Consider the following 20,330-nt stretch of genomic DNA (forward strand, 5'->3'; position numbering starts at 1 on the left):
TCAAATGCTACAGATGCATACTAGTAATATCATGGGGTAGTTCAGTAAGTCAAGTGCCCAAGAATAAAGAAGGCTGCAGAAAGTGGTAGACATTATCATTATGAGTATTGACTTCCCCACCATTGAAAGTATCCACAGGAAGCATTGCCTCACAAAGTCTTTTAATATTGTCAAAGACACACACTAGCCTGGCTGCACTCTCATCTTCCTGTTACCATCGGGAAGAAGGACAGGAGCTTAAGAACTGTGACCTTCAAGTTCAAGAACAGCTTCTTCTCTTCAACACTTGGGCTCTTGAACCACAATGTACAACTGTAATCATATTCATACATCAGCAACAAACTACTATGACTTTGCATAGGTTGCACTCTGTACTTCAGTCTGCCCTGTTACAGTCTGATTACCTAGTCATTACTGGTGATTTACTGCATTCTTTTTATTGTATATTTATTTGTTGTGTTGTGCATTAATTTATCTATAAAGCTGCAGCAAGTAAGAATGTCATTGCTCTGTTCCCAGTGTACATTTGAACACTCTTGACTCGAGCCTTAACATATTAGTGCTTTCAAATTCTCAGATGCTAGCTTTTTATCCTTCCCTTTAGCAACTACCACCAGTTCATTTACATCCTTATCTCTACCTTTAATAAGTTCATGGGGTCCATAGTTAGGCGCATCAAGTCTACTCCATCATTCGATCATAGCTGATCTATCTTTCTCTCTTAACCCCATTCTCCTGTGTTCATTCCATAACCCCTGGCACTAATACTTTAACCCAATTCAAACTATTATACTCTCCTGCACTGGTTGCTGCCTTTGGTGTCCTCACTTGTTTCTCTCATTTTCAGGAACATAGAATTGAATTGGCATAGACATTGTGGGCCAAAGGGCCCAATATTACATAGATCTGTAATGCTTGAGACTTTATTCTGCTATCTAGAATTCTGAACCTGAATCATCCATTCAATCCATTCAAAATCCCATTGATTATCATGAAGATAAATAACCAATGAAGTATACGTGGGAGAATGGAAATTATATGATCCAGTTTTCATTGTGAATGTGTTGTATGCACACCTATTTCATATTTCCTTCCTCTCTGTGTCTTTTCTTTCCTGCAATACAATTTTCACTAGCAAAATATTCTTCATTGCATTGATGAAAGTAAGTTTCTAAGAAAATATTATTATCTATATCCATTGTGAATGTTTGACGTTGCAGAAAGTAAACCTACCGCATTAGGCTTTATTCCTTTTCCTTCAACTTCGACTGATTCTGCAGTACCAGGTATTGTTCTTTTTAGGCAGTATTGCATTTTATATGGCTCTGAGTACTGTAAAATCTTGAGTGCATCTTCATATTTGACATTATCAAAATAAATTGTAGCACTGATAAGTTGATCACCTGATAAAAACAAAATCATAAATTTGATTGTTAATAAGGTAATAAATTAATCAAAGGTTTTCAGTATCTTAGCTATCTATATTAAAGTATAGTAAATGTTATAACTAAACATACTGTTGTGGACAAGATGAATGTGAGCTGTATTGTGGTCTCTGAAGGTGTTAAAGTATTATTCTGTTTTGCAGGTGGTAGAAATGTCTAATAACAGTATTGTTCTGTTTTGCTGGTCTAATAACCAAGCTAACACTTAGTTAAGGTATCATTATTAACCGTCTTGCCTCCAGATGGGATGTTCAAGCCTTTTCCTGGAAATGATTACATAATTACAACCAAAAACACAATACTAATGGATTACTGCATTGTCCGAGATGCTCTGGGACCTTAGCCTGTCACTTCCTGTGTATTCAGAAAGATGTAATTTATCCTGTGGCACTGTTCAAAGATGAGGTAAAGGGAAAGGGTTTCTTAAATGTGTGAGCGTAGAGACCGAAGGGTGTAAAATGAGGGTAGAAGAAATAGGTAGCAAGGTGAAAGTAAAGGTGGCAGGCAGACAAAACCAGGGCAAAAATCAAAAAGGGCCACTTTTCAACATAATTGTATAAGGGGTAAGAGTGTTGTAAAAACAAGCCTGAAGGCTTTGTGTCTCAATGCAAGGAGCATTCGTAATAAGGTGGATGAGTTGAATGTGCAGATAGCTATTAATGACTATGATATAGTTGGGATCACGGAGACATGACTCCAGGGTGACCAAGGCTGGGAGCTGAACATCCAGGGATATTCAATATTCAGGAGGGATAGACAGAAAGGAAAAGGAGGTGGGGTAGCGTTACTGATTAGAGAGGGGATTAATGCAATGGAAAGGAAGGACATTAGTTTGGAGGATGTGGAATCGGTATGGGTAGAGCTGCAAAACACTAAGGGGCAGAAAACGCTGGTGGGTGTTGTGTACAGGCCACCTAACAGTAGTAGTGAAGTTGGAGATGGTATCAAACAGGAAATTAGAAATGCGTGCGACAAAGGCAAAACGGTTATAATGGGTGACTTCAATCTACATATAGATTGGGTGAATCAAATTGGCAGGGGTGCTGAGGAAGAGGATTTCTTGGAATGTATGCGGGATAGTTATCTAAATCAACATGTAGAGGAACCAACGAGAGAGCAGGCTATTTTAGACTGGGTATTGAGTAATGAGGAAGGGTTAGTTAGCAATCTTGTTGTACGTGCCCCCTTGGGCAAGAGTGACCATAATATGGTTGAGTTCTTCATTAGGATGGAGAGTGACATTGTTAATTCAGAAACGATGGTTCTGAACTTAAAGAAAGGTAACTTTGAGGGTATGAGACGTGAATTGGCCAAGATTGACTGGCAATTAATTCTAAAAGGGTTGACGGTGGATATGCAATGGAAGACATTTAAAGACTGCATGGATGAACTACAAAAATTGTTCATCCCAGTTTGGCAAAAGAATAAATCAGGGAAGGTAGTACATCCATGGATAACAAGGGAAATCAGGGATAGTATCAAAGCGAAGGATGATGCGTACAAATTAGCCAGAAAAAGCAGCATACCGGAGGACTGGGAGAAATTCAAAGACCAGCAGAGGAGGACAAAGGGCTTAATTAGGAAAGGAAAAATAGATTATGAAAGAAAACTGGCAGGGAACATAAAAACTGACTGCAAAAGTTTTTATAGATATGTGAAAAGAAAGAGATTAGTTAAAACAAATGTAGGTCCCTTGCAGTCAGAAACAGGTGAGTTGATCATGGGGAACAAGGATATGGCAGACCAATTGAATAACTACTTTGGTTCCGTCTTCACTAAGGAAGACATAAATAATTTGCCGGAAATAGCAGGGGACCGCGGGTCAAAGGAGTTGGAGGAATTGAGTGAAATCCAGGTTAGCCGGGAAGTGGTGTTGGGTAAATTGAATGGATTAAAGGCCGATAAATCCCCAGGGCCAGATAGGCTGCATCCCAGAGTACTTAAGGAAGTAGCTCCAGAAATAGTGGATGCATTAGTAATAATCTTTCAAAACTCTTTAGATTCTGGAGTAGTTCCTGAAGATTGGCGGGTAGCAAACGTAACCCCACTTTTTAAGAAGGGAGGAAGAGAGAAAATGGGGAATTACAGACCAGTTAGTCTAACATCGGTAGTGGGGAAACTGCTAGAGTCAGTTATTAAAGATGGGATAGCAGCACATTTGGAAAGTGGTGAAATCATTGGACAAAGTCAGCATGGATTTACGAAAGGTAAATCATGTCTGACGAATCTTATAGAATTTTTTGAGGATGTAACTAGTAGCGTGGATAGGGGAGAACCAGTGGATGTGGTGTATCTGGACTTCCAGAAGGCTTTCGACAAGGTCCCACATAAGAGATTAGTATACAAACTTAAAGCACAAGGCATTGGGGGTTCAGTATTGATGTGGATAGAGAACTGGCTGGCAAACAGGAAGCAAAGAGTAGGAGTAAACGGGTCCTTTTCACAATGGCAGGCAGTGACTAGTGGGGTACCCCAAGGCTCAGTACCGGGACCCCAGCTATTTACAATATATATTAATGATCTGGATGAAGGAATTGAAGGCAATATCTCCAAGTTTGCGGATGACACTAAGCTGGGGGGGCAGTGTTAGCTGTGAGGAGGATGCTAGGAGACTGCAGGGTGACTTGGATAGGCTGGGTGAGTGGGCAAATGTTTGGCAGATGCAGTATAATGTGGATAAATGTGAGGTTATCCATTTTGGTGGCAAAAACAGGAAAGCAGACTATTATCTAAATGGTGGCCGATTGGGAAAAGGGGGAGATGCAACGAGACCTGGGTGTCATGGTACACCAGTCATTGAAGGTAGGCATGCAGGTGCAGCAGGCAGTAAAGAAAGCGAATGGTATGTTAGCTTTCATTGCAAAAGGATTTGAGTATAGGAGCAGAGAGGTTCTACTGCAGTTGTACAGGGTCTTGGTGAGACCACACCTGGAGTATTGCGTACAGTTTTTTGGTCTCCAAATCTGAGGAAGGACATTATTGCCATAGAGGGAGTGCAGAGACGGTTCACCAGACTGATTCCTGGGATGTCAGGACTGTCTTATGAAGAAAGACTGGATAGACTTGGTTTATACTCTCTAGAATTTAGAAGGTTGAGAGGGGATCTTATAGAAATTTACAAAATTCTTAAGGGGTTGGACAGGCTAGATGCAGGAAGATTGTTCCCGATGTTAGGGAAGTCCAGGACAAGGGGTCACAGCTTAAGGATAAAGGGGAAATCCTTTAAAAACCGAGATGAGAAGAACTTTTTTCACGCAGAGAGTGGTGAATCTCTGGAACTCTCTGCCACAGAGGGTAGTTGAGGCCAGTTCATTGGCTATATTTAAGAGGGAGTTAGATGTGGCCCTTGTGGCAAGGGGGATCAGGGGGTATGGAGAGAAGGCAGGTACGGGATACTGAGTTGGATGATCAGCCATGATCATATTGAATGGCGGTGCAGGCTCGAAGGGCCGAATGGCCTACTCCTGCACCTAATTTCTATGTTTCTATGTTTCTATGAGAAATGTGTCCTTTTATTATTGCTCTGTCAATTACTATAACAAATCCACTGGTTCTCATTGTCCATGAAACATACTGTGCAGAAATCAGCTGCCTTTCTTTCTATTTAATGTCAATTCATAGGCTTCACATGTTCCACTTTTATTATTTGACATCGGAAGACTATTTGGCCCATCAAGTGTATGCTGGCTCTCAGAGCAATCCCATTCCATCACCTTTTTCTCTGTAACCCATTTTCTCATACGTTGGTGGTAATTTGCAGGTATCAGTTAAGCTACCGGGGTAAAGGAAAGAGCGTTCACGTTGCAGCCGTTTCCACCAATCTTTCCACAAGAAACAATCTTGTGCACAAGAAGTGCAAATCAAAATTGTGTGTAGATGCCGAGAAGTGTGGTCAGCTCTGGCTGAACAATTTCTAATCTTGTGATGTAGACTCGATAACAAGTTAAGTTACCAACCAGTTTTTAGGATGTGGAGGAAACTGGTGTGCCAAGGAGAACACAGTTACGATAGAATGTGCAAACTCCACACAGTGAGCCTCAAAGGCAAGGATTGAGCTGGGATTTTACTGGAACTGTGATGCCACAACATTACCTGCTGCTTCACTGTGCTGCCCGGTGAAGATGATAGGTTGAAAAACTGCTATGGTTAAAAGAATCGTCTACTTGACTTGACTACATCTAAGTTGGACTAGAATCACATGACATCCAGATTTTTCATATTGAATTCAAATTCTCAAACAGTCACATAGTATTTTCTGGATTTAAATTCCAGAACATCTGGACTTAAATTATATGTTTTACCTTCTCTCATGCTCAGCCGTTTTGCAGCAGGTGACTCTTTCTGAACATGTTTAATAAATATCCCGTCCTTTTTACCACCTTTAACACTGAAGCCACTTGCACCTTTTTCAATGTCTGTGGTCACAAGCATTTCCACAATGTCCTCTTCCTTCTCTTTCTGAAAAAAATCAAAATGATTTAAGTGCCAGCAAGTATTCACATTATTTTCATTTTAATTATTTCCAAATTAAACAAATGTTATACAAATTATAGATATCAAAAAATAAACCTACCGCTTTGTTACTCATGTTTGCAGAAAAACCTTTCTTTGATAGATTTTCTAATCTTTGCTTATTGTCTGTAATGTCAATTAATGTCTCAGCTGGTACCTGAACAAGAAAATTCAGTAATCATTGCATAGAATAGGAAATCTTAAAGCGATTGATTATGAAAGTTGTTAAAACCTACATGTAAAATAATCTAGTGATAATATTTGATTTTTACCTTGAGGGCACTTTAATTTTTTGTTAGCATGAATAAATGAGGGTTGCGCAGTGCCAGAAACCTGGCTTCAATCGTGATTACGGGTGTTGTTTGTATGTTCTACCTGTGACCGTGTGGGTTTTCCCGGGTGTTCTAGTTCCCTCCCGCATTACAAAGACATAAAGGTTTGAAAGTACCTCTCAAATACATTAAATTAACTTAAATTGTGGTTTGGTCGGAAAAGAAAAAGAAAAAAAATTATACAGAGCCTGAGTTGTTCACTTGGATTTCTAGATTTGTGACAGACTAGTAAATTAAAAAAAGGTAGTACCAAATTAAAAACTAAGTGTCAATTTTAATGTGAGTGAAAAACACAGGTTGTGGTTGCACTTCTGGCTGCCAATCTCTTTTGTTTAAGGTGGACATGATTGCTGTGCTTTAAGTGCACATTTGATATCAGACGTACAGAAGACATTATTACTTGATTCACACTGGGAGATGTCCAGACCAATCTTCTCAGCATTCCTCATCAACCTGGAAATTCTTACCAGCAAGATCTAACAGGTGCTAAGTATTTTTTGTATACAATTTAAATAGTGCATTACAAAATATGCCAGTTGTCCAATTTCTCAGCACCATATTATATATATTTTTTAACTATTAAATTAAGTTGTAACTGCTTGGTAATCTGAGAGGTAAAAAAATATTTTTGCAGGAAATAGTTTTTCTTAGCCCAGGTTGAGAAGGTTGAGGGGAAAACCTGATGAGGATGTCCAAAATCATGATGGAGTAATGTTGTAGATCATACAAATTTTAACCATTTTTATTCTCATTGCTTCAGCTTTATATTTATTGACATACATTTTTGTCCTTGTATTCTTCAGCCAGCGTGTAGTCATATACCGGTGAAGATCCTTGAGGTCTTGGTCTTACAGTTTCTACAAATTCTGTTGGCAACTCGCACACCTGCAAGGAAATAAAGTACTGGTATTAAATAATCTAAAGCAGAATCAGTTTAAGTATAATGCTAAAAACTCTCAATAAATAAACATGCCATTCAGCATGTAATTATGATTGTGGTAACAGAATTATTATATAATGTTTTTGATATTTTTCTATGGAAGATGAAATTTAAATTGAAAATTTTCACTGACAGGACAGAGCATGTGAATGTTTAAGTGTACAAGCAAACTTTTTGCACTATTTCCTGTAAGATATTACATTTTCACAAAATAATAGGGGCTGAGCTTAATAAACAAAAATAATAATTTTACCTGCAAGGTGGCACAGTGACTTGTAAATAGAACTGTTGCCTCGACCCAGGATTCAATCCTGACTTCTGCTACTGTCAGTGCAAAGTTTGCATGTTCTTCCTGTGACTATGTGGATTTCCTCTGGATGCTATGGTTTCCTCCCACAGCATCTAAAACATGTCAGAAGTTTAATGGGCTCCTGTAACTTGCCTTTAGTGGAGGAGTGTGGTAGGAAAATCAGGTAGCAGTTAATGGATATATGAGAGAAATTAGGAAACAGAGATAAAATGGGGGAAAGGTTGCTTTGAGAATGGGCTGAATGGTGAAGTGCTCAGAAGATCAAACAACATGATGAATATTTCCAGTTGATGACCTTTGAGCAGATTCTGCTTTCTTTTAGGATTCCATAATTTGTGTTGATGGTTCATTGATATTTATGTACATTTATTATATAATTTCAATGAATATAATTTAAAATAAACATTAAAAATTGTAACTTCAAATTTGATCTATTGTCTGCAACATTTGTTTTCAACCCAATAAATTTTATAAAATGCAACATGTAAAACAAATTTAGATGTCTTACATATGAAAACAAAAATTACTTACAGAATCCTGTTCCCCAGGTTCTGTCTCAGCATCTTTTAAGCACTGGACTGAGCCTGCAAATGCAATCAAATTTATAGTACTTAAGAATCATATTAGACAATGTAAAACCTGCGGAAAAACATAGGAAGAATGTTGTATTGGCTTTGGCACACCATGTAAATAGTTAACGCTGTTCTGTGTCAATGAATTCACTGCTTCCTTGTTCATAAATTTACCGGAAAGAGCTTGTTGACTCAAAAGTAAAACATTGCGGTACAACTTATTTATACGCAAAGCCGCTTCCAAAACAAATGATTACTAATAACTTGCTAAAGTTGATTGAAGAAGCATGTTTGAGGACAAATGAATGTCCGGCAAGTAGGTTGCTTTTAAAAGAGTGAATGTGAGAGTTCAAGCCATGCATGTTCCTTTTAAAATAAAGGACAAGGCAGCTGAGAGTAAGGAATTCATCAGGCAATTGCATCATCGTACCACAACTAGAGAGCAGTCCTGAACTACTATCTACCTCATTGGTGAACTCCGACTATCCTTGATAGTCGCTGGCTTTACCTTGCATTAAATGTTATTCCCTTATCATGTATCTATACACTGTAAATGGCTCAATTGTAACCATGTATTGTCATTCCACTGACTGGTTAGCACATAACAAAAGCTTTTCAATGTACCTCGGTACACGTGATAATAAACTAAACTAAACTGGAACATTGGATGATGAGAAATGGGAGCTCCCGTCACCAAGAAGGAGACATGGGTCAGATATATGCAGCTGGGATTAAAGTGTATCCCAAGAAGAGTTTAGGGGACAGAGGATCATACTTTTTTTTCCTAAGTTTTTATTGATTTTCGACAGAGATATATACAAAACAGTGCAACACCATCACCATAAATAAAACAAAATAAGAAAAACAACAATCAAAATTTAAAAAAGTAATAAATAGGGAAAAAAAGAGGTAAATTTAAAAAAAAAATTGGAATAAGACCGTGTGGTTCACTTCCCAAATTTAAAAAAAATTACATTGATTAGTTATCTGGAAATATTTCAATATTCGCACAAACACACCATCTAGTTCTATATAACAGTCTTCCCATATCTAGCTTGGCATTTATCTAGTTGGTGTCATGGCTCAAATAAACGGTCCATTTTTCCCAGATCTTCTCAAATTAATTCTTCTTGACTCTCAAGAAATATGTCAGTTTCTCCATTGTAAACATGTCTCGCACTATTTTTAGCCACTGTTCCTGTTTTTGGTGTTTTTCATTAAGCCACTGCATGGTAATGGCCTTCTTACTTGCTGCAAGCAAAACTTTAATCAAATAGGTATCTTCTATTTTTACAATATCTTTAATACATCACAGGGCAGGTATTTAAAATTGTATACCCCAAGGAGGATCGTACTTAAGAAGGACATCAGGAGGGCAAAAAGGGGGCAGGAGGTAGTTCTTAAATATTAAGGAAAATTAAATCCAAAGAGAATTTATAAGTACATTAATGGAAAGGGTAACTAGAGAGAGAGTAGGGATACTCAGAAACCAAAGTGGTCAACTATGTATACAGCTGCAGGAAATGAGCAAGATCTTCAATGGGTATTTCCTATTTTTACTGTGGGAAAAAAACCATGAAGGCAAGGGATCTTGGGGCAGTCATTGGAGATGCGTTGAGTGCCATCCGTATTATGGTCAAGGAGGTACTGACACCTTTGGGCGTATGAAGGTAGATAAATCTCCTAGGCCAGATCAATATGTCCAAGGACGGTGTGGAAAGCAAGAGGAGAAGTTATGGGCAAGTAGAGTGATGAAAAAGGCTTTTTATACATTCATCTTATCAGTCAGGTTATTGAGTATAGAAATTGAGATATTATGTTGCATTTGTGCAAGATGTTGGTGAGACCACATTTGGTGTACAATGTTCAATTCTGGTCACCTTCTATACCTTCTGGTCAACCTCTCCCTATGAGCTATAGGGAGAGGTTGGACAGGCTAGGATTTTATTCCTTGGATCGCAGGAGGCTGATGGGTGATCTTTTAGAGGTGTATAAATGCATGAGGGGAATAGATAGGGTGAACGCATATTTACCCAGAATAGGGGAATCAAAAACAAGAGGACAGATTTAAGGTGAGAGGGGCAACATTTTCACCCAGAGGGCAGTGGGTGTATGGATCTGGCTGCCAGAAGATGTACTTGAGACAGGTAAAACAGCATTTAAAAGATACTTGGACAAATGCATGGATAGGAAAGGCTTAGAAGGATATAGGCTAGTGGGACTAGGTTTGATGGGCATCTTGGTTGGCATGGACAAGTTGGGCCGAAGGGACTGTTTCCATGCTATATGACTACGCCTCTCATAATCTTATGTACTTCTCTCCAGTCACTTCTCAACCTTCTTTGCTCCTGGGAAAACAATCCCATCCGATCTGATCATTCCCAATAACTAATATCCTCCAATCTTGGCAAAGTGCTGGTGATTCTCTTCTGTACTCTCTCTGGTGCAATCGCTTTTTTTTCTATAGTAAATCCTTTGTGACCAAGTCCAACACCTCAACTTGTGCACATAGCCACTTCCACTTTCCCAACTGATCTAGATCTTGCAGTTCGTCAGGTCTGTGACTTCTACAGCTTGCATCCATTCCCGATGTCTCAACAATTATACTCATCCCTGGCAGTGTGTTCCAGGCCTTCGTCCCAGCCTTGAATGTCCCTTAAATTTTACCCGAAGTCACGTCTACTTTGCTAGGCCACCTGCAAATTGAGACGTTAACTACCAGCAGGCAGGCAGCCAGGGGAGAGCGAGGGGAAGTCAATTCCTTCTCTCCGTGCCGCCAAGAACTAGGAGGGATCCTCCTCATCATCAGGAGCAACCTGGGGGGGACATAGGGGGACGTGCTGCCGGGAGCGAAGAGCGCTGGCAAGAGTGATGTGAGGGGGGGCCGGGCACCGAGTTTTGGGGTACACGCCACTGAAGGGGGACCCGGTGGGAGGGCCACCGAGAATGCTGATAAGTTTTCCATTAAATTTGTAACTGCCGGAGCCAGATACGTGGCAACTATGTACTGCCTAGGTGTGGTCTGTATGACTTTACTTGGTTGTATGCAAAACAAAAAAAAATCACTGTGCCTAGATACATGTGACAAAAAAATATAATTGAATCATAGAACTGACAATGGGTTCGCCGGCCAGAAGTTCCCTGACTTGTCCCCTTGTTGTTAATTTGCTTTAAAACCGCCAATACTTCCTTTTTGATCATTCGAAAAGAATAGAAAAAAACTTGAGAAAAGATGTACAGATTTGTAGGTTAATTGGCTTACGTAAAAATTGTAAGTTGTCCCTAGTGTGTAGTGTAACGAGGATCATTGGTCGGCGTGGACTTGGGGTGTTGAAGGACCTGTTTCCGTGCTGTATCTCTAAACTACATTATGACTTTCATGTATATACAATGTATATACATTATACACAAGACGTATCGTAGCATAGATAGACACAAAAAGCTGGCGCAACTCAGCGGGACAGGCAGCATCTCTAAAGAGAAGGAATGGGTAATGTTTCAGATCAAGACACTTCTTCAGACTAGTTAGGGATAAGCCAAACGAGAGATATAGATGAAGATGTATAGAGATAAAGAACAATGAATGAACGATATGCAAAAAGGAAACGATGATAAAGGAAACAGGTGATTGTTAGCTGTTGGGTGAAAACAAGAAGCTGGTGCGACTTTGTTGGGGGAGGGATAGAGAGAGAGGGAATGCCAGGGTTACTTAAAGTTAAAAAAAATAATATTCATACCACTGGGCTGTAAGCTGCCCAAGCGAAATATGAGATGCTGTTCCTCCAATTTGTGTTTAGCCTCACTCTGACAATGTAGGAGACCTAGGGCAGAATGGTCTGTGTGGGAATGTGAAGGAGAATTAAAGTGTTTCGTAACTGGGAACTCTGTATTATAGCATAATAGAAATAAGGAACTGCAGATGATTAAAAACAAAGACGCAAAGTGCTGGAGTAACTCAGCGGGTCAGGCAGCATCTTTGGAGACACGGATAGGTGACGTTTTGGATCAGGATCCTTCTTCACACTGATTATGTGGAGAATGTGGGAGAAGAAAGATCAAAAAGGGGAGGAGCAGGAAAAGTGGGATGTGCATGAAAAGCAGGAACACAGGTGAGGGTGGGAATAGGCAACTGGCCAGACAAAGGTCAGAGATGGAAAAAAAGGGGGTACTATACCATGCTGCTTGAGGGGTTTTATTCCACTAAAAAAAATAACACTAAATCAAATGATTGTGTCTGGGAGAGTAGCCAGTTAATACAATAAAATGCCACACTATTAATTGATAGAATAAGGGCTCATGCTATAACTCCCCTGATGGTGAAATTCGGGTCTCAGTTGAGTGGTTAGTGAGTGACAAATATGATATTGTGGTTATTATTCCATTTAACCAAATACCAAAAACCCTGCTCCCTCATGGATATAGCTTATGCATTCTTGAGACTAAACAATCAGCATTGCATGTATTTTATAAACATTCTGATGGCATATTAAGAATCGTTTGTTTTTATTTCCTTTCTAGCTTGGCTGTTGCCCAAATTCCATTGCAAACTATACGCACAAGCTAGACAGTTTGCTGTTAAGATATCAGTTTGTTGATGTGTCGTCACATCTTAGGAGAGAGCAAAGATAAATAATCTCCCCTTGGGTTCTCCCTGTTTTTTTCTGAGGTAGAACAATATCATATCTGTCACTCGCTAACCACTCAACTGAGACCAGAGTTTCACCATCAGGGAAGTCATAGGCATGGACCCTTATTCTATCAATTGATAATGTGGCCCCTTTATTGGTAACTGGCGACTCTCCCAGACACAATTAATTTGATTTTGTGTTCATTTATTTATTGGCCTGAAAATATGTCCTGCTTATCAGAATGTGCAAAAATGTGATTTCTAACCATGTAAACACTCACATGCCAACATGACTGGGGCATTATTGCCAGAATAATGGCTTGATTGAAAAATGCTTAAAAATATACTTTTAATTTTGGGTACTTGGTTTCCAATCTCGGAGCACATGTTCCATTAATATGAAACCAATGAATAAGTCATGGGGAAATATCTTGCTCTTACAAATGATTCATTGGGCAAACAAACACATACCAAGCTAAAATTAATTAGCAGGCCATGTGAGACATAGGGCATAAACCAGCATTTGCAAACTATTTTGGGGATTACTGCTGCCAATCCTACGGCAAATGGGAAGTACATGCAAGTTTACCTTATTTTATTGTTTTCATTTTATTTTTTATTTTATAGTATTTTAATTGCTTTGGTTTTAATTATTTTCATTTTTACTTATTTCGATCTCTGATTAATCTTCAAATGCTTTCATGCTGTTTGGTTGGAAAGAGCCTGAGAATTTGATGGTCTTTCAACCGTAGGCTATATCTTCAAAAATTATAGGAGCAGAATTAGGCCATTCGGCCCATTGAATCTACTCCGCCATTCAATCATGGCTGATCTATCTTTCCCTCTAAATCCCATTCTCCTGCTTCTCCCCATAATCCCTGACACCTGCACTGACCAAGAATATTCTTGGATCTGGTGGGTTAGTTCATTCAGCACTCCTCATCTGGCAATGGTGAGTGTGGGCAGAGAATTAATGCAGGTAACTAGTCCAGGCAAGCGACCAGATGCAGCATGATCCAACCTATTTAGAAGACAGCATTCAGTTTCTAAACTGGTTTGAAGAAGGATCCCAACCAAAAACGTCACCTATTCACGTTCTCCAGATATGCTGCCTGACCTGCTGAGTTACTCCAGCACTTTGTCCCTTTTGTTCAGTTTCTAAATATGCATATGAACATCTTTTTAAGTATTCAGTTGGGTGGACACAGTTGGGTGAGGTGATTGACATTTGGGTGGAGTAAATGACAAAAGACTTGAGGTGAAAAGGATACAAAAGGATGTCAGATAAGAAAAGAGGAATGAAATGGTCAACTGATGGGAAGCATATGGGTGTTCAAGAAGGAACTGCAGATGCTGGAAGATCGAAGGTACACAAAAATGCTGGAGAAACTCAGCGGGTGCAGCAGCATCTATGGAGCGAAGGAAATAGGCGACGTTTCGGGCCAAAACCCTTCTTCAGACTGAAGCATATGGGTGGAAGGTGAGGGGGCAGGTAAAAAGAAAATTCCTTCTTATCTGACAACCTTTTGTCTCCTTTCACCTCTAACCTTTGCCATTAACCCCACCCATCAACGAATCACCATTTCTCACCTGTATCAACCTGTCAGTTTTGTACTCTGCACTGTATTTATACCATTTGCAACTGTTGATAGTGTAAGGGGATGCCACAAGCTTCTCCATATTTGTAAAATAGCTGAGTTTAGACATTACTTTAGACTTTAGAGATACAGTGTGGAAACAGGCCCATCAGCCCACCAAGCCGCGCCAAGCAATGATCGCCCCGTACACTAGCACTATCCTACACACTAGGGATAATTTATAATTTTACCAAAGCCAATTATCCTACAAACCTGTACGTCTTTGGAGTGTGGGGGGAAACCGGAGCATCCGGAGAAAAACCACGAGGTCACAGGGAGAACGTACAAACTCCATACAGATAGCACCGTAGTCAGGGCTCTGGTGCTGTAAGGCAGCAACTCTGTCACTGTGCTGCATTCACAAAATGTTGGTGCATGCACATAACTTAAAATGTATACACATGGCATGAAATGTATACTTAAATTATGCATTGGAGTCAGTTTATGAGTCCTAGAAAATAAATATATAGGTTAGATTTTAAACAGCACCCTGCCCTTAATTTATGATAATTTATACCATCTACATAATTTAGTTTAGTTTGGAATTGTTTAGAGATACAGCATGGAAACAGGCCCCTCAGCCCACTGATTCCACACCAATCAGCGATCCCCGCACATTAACACTATCCTACAACTCCTTGGAGTGCAGGAGGCTGAGGAATGATCTTATAGAGGTGAATAAAATCATGTGGGGAATGGATAGGGTGAGTGCACAAGAGTCTTTTTCCGAGGGGAGGAGAATCAACGACTAGAGGTCATTTGTTTAAGGGGGAGGGGAAAAACGTAATAAGAACCTGAAGGACAACTTTTTCACATTGTGACTAATGGATAGATGGAACAAGCAGCCTGGTGAAGTATTTCAGGCGGGTACAATAACAACACTTAAAATACATTAGGACAGGTACATGGAGTGTAAAAGGTTGAATGGGATATGGGCCAGGAATGGGACTGGCATATGGGACTATCTTGGATGGGGCATCTTGGTCAGCATGGACCAGTTGGGTCAAAAGATCTATTTCTGTGTTGTATGGCTATGATTCTATGACTCTATGACTAAGACAGAGAAATAATTTTGCAAGTTACTGCGAACTCTTACCAATGTCTACAGATGCACCATAGAATGCATAGTATCGAGATGCAACACACTTGTTTGGCAATACAGCAATAAGTTTCAGAGAGTTGATGATGTAGCCCAGTTTACTACACAAACCCAACACCCCCTTGGATGCCATCTACACCATGTCGCCTCAGGAAAGCAGCCAACATGGACCATCTTTACCCTGGTCATTCTCCCCTCCTGTCAGGCAGAAGATATTATCAGGCTTGAAAGCACATACCTTCAAATTCAAGAACAGCTTCTTCCCCACTGTTATCAGACAACTCATCGTCCCTCCCATGATCTAGCACGTGGTCTTAATCCTTCAACCTACCTCATTGTGACCTTGCACTTATTTATGCCTGCACTTTCCTTGTAACTGGAACACTAGCATGGTGTAACACTATACTCCCCACTAGTAGTTTGTTTATCTTTGCAGTACCTGGTGTACATGTGTATGGCTTGATTGTGTGCAGTGTGATTTGACTGGATAGCAGGCAAACAAAGCTTTTCACTGTGTCTTGGTACACATGACAATAATAAACCAATATCAATACCAAATTGCGCTAATTTCCAGTGGAAGCTAATTCATGGAAAAATTGGACTAAATACTTCCAGCATTAGCTACCCAAACGTGGCTGATATTCTTCCAGCATCATTCATGTTTGTGAAATGCATAAACTGCCTTATGGAGAGAAACTGGAGTGATAACATGCAACCTACAACCTTCCTTTATGTCTCCCAGTACAAACACAATGATATGGCACAAATCTGTGCATTGAAGGGACCAACTGCAACATTGATACAAGACTGTTTGCATTTGTCATCCTGAGTTTTCACAGTTGCTGATACTTGTAACATCATTGCTAAAGCTCACATTAGTTACAGCACGTTATCAAAATCACGTGCAATACAGACAATTTGTAAACTGAATATTTGATCTGGGTGTGGACCCTTCGCTTCAAATTGATGTGATCAGGGAGGTGGTCATGGCAATCTACACATAAAACATGCATTAACTCATTCACACCTCTACTTTATCTCCACGATACTCCTCTCATTTGTAGAACTATTACTGCACTGGAAGTAGTATTTAAGGCATTTTGATGTCTTCTTAACAACAAAGTTGCAGCAGCTCCAACCTTTGCAGCCAGCTGCAATCAGGAATAGTTGGATTTATTGCAACCATCGAGGTAAAAACTACCCTAACAAGCTATTTAAATGACTTGGTTGGGCAATAAGCATTAAAGTTGGGCAGCATGCATTTAACACTCCAGAAAAGAGTGTTGCAATTTCTAAGCAATATACTTTCATGTACAGCACACTTTCTGTATAATCGCATACATACCATATTAAAGCACTTTATAAACTTTAGAATTATTTATTGGAAATAGTTTACAAAATAGTTTACAAAATACAAGCAAAACGGAGTTAATTCAGGTAATATACAGTTAAACTCTGTTCCAACTTCCCTGCTAACCAGTTCACAATCAATCAATCAATAATACTTTATTAGCCAAGTATGTTTTGCAACATTTCATTTGCCAAGTCAGTCATACAAATAAAAAGCAGCGGAACACACAAAACACATTTTAACATAAACATCCATCACAGTGACTCCTCCACATTCCTCACTGATGGAAGGCGAAAAAAAGTTCAATCTCATCCCTGTTGGGGCCTCGAGCCCTCCGTTGACGAGATGATCTTGACTCCTCCCGTAGCCTGCGGCGCTTTGGCTCTCCGCGTCGAGGCGATCTGCTCCTGTATTGGGGGGATGTCAGCTCCCCAGCGCCAGGCGACCGAACCTCGCATCGGGGCTGGTCGAACCTTCCCCGACATTGGAGTTCCCGACATCCACGGCCTATTCCGAGATTGCGAGCTCCCGATGTGAAGACGGCAGGCCGTAGTTGGAGCGATCCCAGGCAAGGGATCGACTCCTATGTAAGTCCTCACCCCGCGGTGGGGCCCAAGGTCATCCGAAGAGGCCTCCAGCTCCATCGATCGTACGCTGCTGAGCGACCGGAGAATGTGATCTGAAAATTAATCGCATCTCCGGCAAGGTACGAAATTGAAGAAAAAAAATCCACCGACCCTGTTAATCCTGGCCAGATTGGAGAGGCTAAGACTCTAAAATTGGGTAAAAGTTTCAGGGCTGCTGGGAGATTTGGTCAAATTGAAAGTGCTTTCTGTGGAACTGGGACAAGCTGCAGAGTGGTGCCAGTTTGTCTAGAGCCTAGATCCAAGCTACAGGAAGAGAATAGGAACATCTGCAGACCCTGTCAATTAGGTGCAAATTGCATGCATAGAATGGATTGGATGACTGCAAACCAGACATACACCTTGTAAATAATTGTAAATAATGTTGCAGAGATTCACTTTGCCAAATGTTGATTGGATGAGGTATTGAGCCTTGTCTGGCTTTCTTGCAGATCAGGGTAAATGTTGCGATGTTAGCTTCCTCCGGGAAACGCTGTTTGAATACAATGTATTAGCTGCTGTATTATTGGGTTAGGGAAATGTCTGTTATGTATGGGGTTAATCGATATCTGTAATTGGATTGTAAAGGGACCACCCCCATGTGTTTCGGCCCTTCAAGGTCCGGGGACCTATAAATGTCCGCTGCCACAAGGTCCTGCGTCGATCCTCTGAGAGAACGTTTGGGACTGCGTGACCTTCTGGAGTGTCTCTGTTTGAGCGAGGTCTAGAGGGATACGAGGATCGAACCCGCGGTGGTTAGGTATAGTAGTTGAATTGTAATTGTGTTTTGTCAAAATAAAGATTAGTTGCGCAAGTGCTTGAGTCAGTGGTTTTTGACTGAAACTAGTCTGGGGGGAAGCTTAGACTGAGCAATTTACATAATGCTTTTAACACACATTAAAAAATTTTAAAAGACGAAAAACCAAACAGACTGTTGGCGGGGCTGCCAATTGTACGGCGCCCCTAGTGGTCTTCTTATTCCCAGTGGAATTATTATTTCCAGTGTTCAGATTGCCAAACATTGCTCTGTTCTTGTTTGATCCTATGTATCCCTAATATCTCAGTATTTTGCGACTAATAAATAATAAAATATATAGTTTATCGATTGCTTCTCCTTTGATCTTGTCAGAATTCTATGTTAAAAGGTGTACTCTTTTGGATTATTTGGGATTGTAAAGAATTGATTTTATTTTTCTCCAATAATTTTAGCATAAAAATAACATTCTAATTTTATTTCAGAATTACTAAAAAAGAAACGTACACCTCCAATTTACAAAATATATTTATTAAAACTTTAAAAGGCAGTGTTTCCACTGTTTGCAAATTCTGACCTTGTGTGATATATAGGCAGCGCAGTAATCAAAACCATAATGCACATGCCTGAAGTTCTTGCCCCTAAGAAATGCAGTTGCATGGTTTTCTCTTTACAACTGTCTTGAGTAAATACTGGTCTTTCTAGTTGTTAGTTACTGCCCTTGTTCCATGAGTTAAATTTACTTTGCAAAATAACAAACTTATCTGGAGATACCTTTGATCGTGTACATGTACATTAAGTAGCACCAAGCCAACGCTCTCAGTTATGTACTGAGGACTTGTAAACACATTCAAAAAGGTTGTCTCATGATATAAATATAACAACGAGTGCTGAATAGTACAAATCATACTCGTTCTTTTTCAACAGGACAGAACCTGTCGATGATAACATAGCTTATAAAAGATGAAATGCATTCTTAAAACTTACCAGCAAACTTGTTAGTTCTAAACCTGGATATCTCGAGAATTTGCAGAAACTAGCCCTGAAGTGTCTCAGCCTGGATCGTCAGCCTGCCTTCTGTACTCTGTCAGTGTACAAGAGTCAACTGAACAGAGATTTTCTGTGAAACTAGTTTTGTCTATGTAAGGATTAAGGGGGCGGTCCATCGCGGTCAAATTTGACTATGCTACCACTAATCAAGCTGCCTAACCAGAGCTAAAGTAGTGTCGTCAAGATGAATATCCTTTGAAATTGAAACCCAGTTTTCAAGTAACAACGGGGCTGCTGCATTTAGACCACGTCTGAGCAATCAATGATCCCTTTATTCCTGGTTTAATCACAGTAGATTACGAATAACTGTTCGTTTCTGAATCTTCCACTGCAAGATTATTTACCAAAATATTACCAATTTGCATTTATAGAAATTATAGAAATACACACAAAGAGCCTGGCTGATGCATATTCTAACAGAAAGGATACAGTCTGAGAAGGGGATTTTTGACGAGGTGATATAAACATAATCAGCAGCCTGTGTTTTATAAAGGGTATAAAAGGAAGGATCAAGAGCTGGTGAGGAAAATAGGTTTAGCAGGGAAATTTCGGAGCATGAGAATGAGGCAACAAAAGGTGTGGTTATCAATGTTAGGGTGGAGATGTCATATGGTATATACGTTGAAGGTGAATATAAAACAACTGAGTAGTGAAGTCATCGAGGCATTAAAAAACAATGAAATTATTTTCTTACCAGCCTTAATTTTGACTTTCAACAGCAGACGAGGTTATCATGAATATTCAAGCAAAAGTCTTATGATATCAATTGAACCAAAGTGTTTGTTAAATGTGCATCATGAGTGTCAGGCTCAATGCATGGCCAAGAAAGCGGTTACAAATCAGCTCCAGGAGCTAGCAGTTTGAGGTAAACTTTTCTTTCTGGGCTTGCAACTCTGGGCTTCATGAAGAATCATCAATCTTCTTCCCTGCCAAGGTTATTACTTTTGCTTACTCATCCTCTCTGTTCCCACCACCACTGTCCCCTCTGTCACTTACCTTCCCATAGACCCTTTCCTTCTGAGCCTGGTGACAGCCCAGACAAATGATTTCTTGCATGTCATCAAAAAATGATTGCCAG

General features: G+C 39.9%; 1 protein-coding gene across 1 annotated transcript in view; it reads right to left on the reverse strand.

The window, feature by feature from the left end:
- LOC129700602 (neuroblast differentiation-associated protein AHNAK-like) overlaps positions 1-19,341 on the reverse strand; it is a 53,129-nt gene extending 33,788 nt beyond the window's left edge. The window contains 6 exon segments of the mRNA XM_055641221.1: positions 1,234-1,403; positions 5,747-5,903; positions 6,019-6,114; positions 7,070-7,174; positions 8,071-8,123; positions 19,190-19,341. Of these exon segments, the coding sequence (XP_055497196.1) occupies positions 1,234-1,403; positions 5,747-5,903; positions 6,019-6,033 (342 nt within the window). The 5' untranslated portion in view covers positions 6,034-6,114; positions 7,070-7,174; positions 8,071-8,123; positions 19,190-19,341.
- Positions 19,342-20,330: the final 989 nt, after the last annotated feature.

This window comes from Leucoraja erinacea, chromosome 9 (genome assembly GCF_028641065.1).
Source record: "Leucoraja erinacea ecotype New England chromosome 9, Leri_hhj_1, whole genome shotgun sequence".
Classification (NCBI taxonomy): Eukaryota; Metazoa; Chordata; class Chondrichthyes; order Rajiformes; family Rajidae; genus Leucoraja; species Leucoraja erinaceus.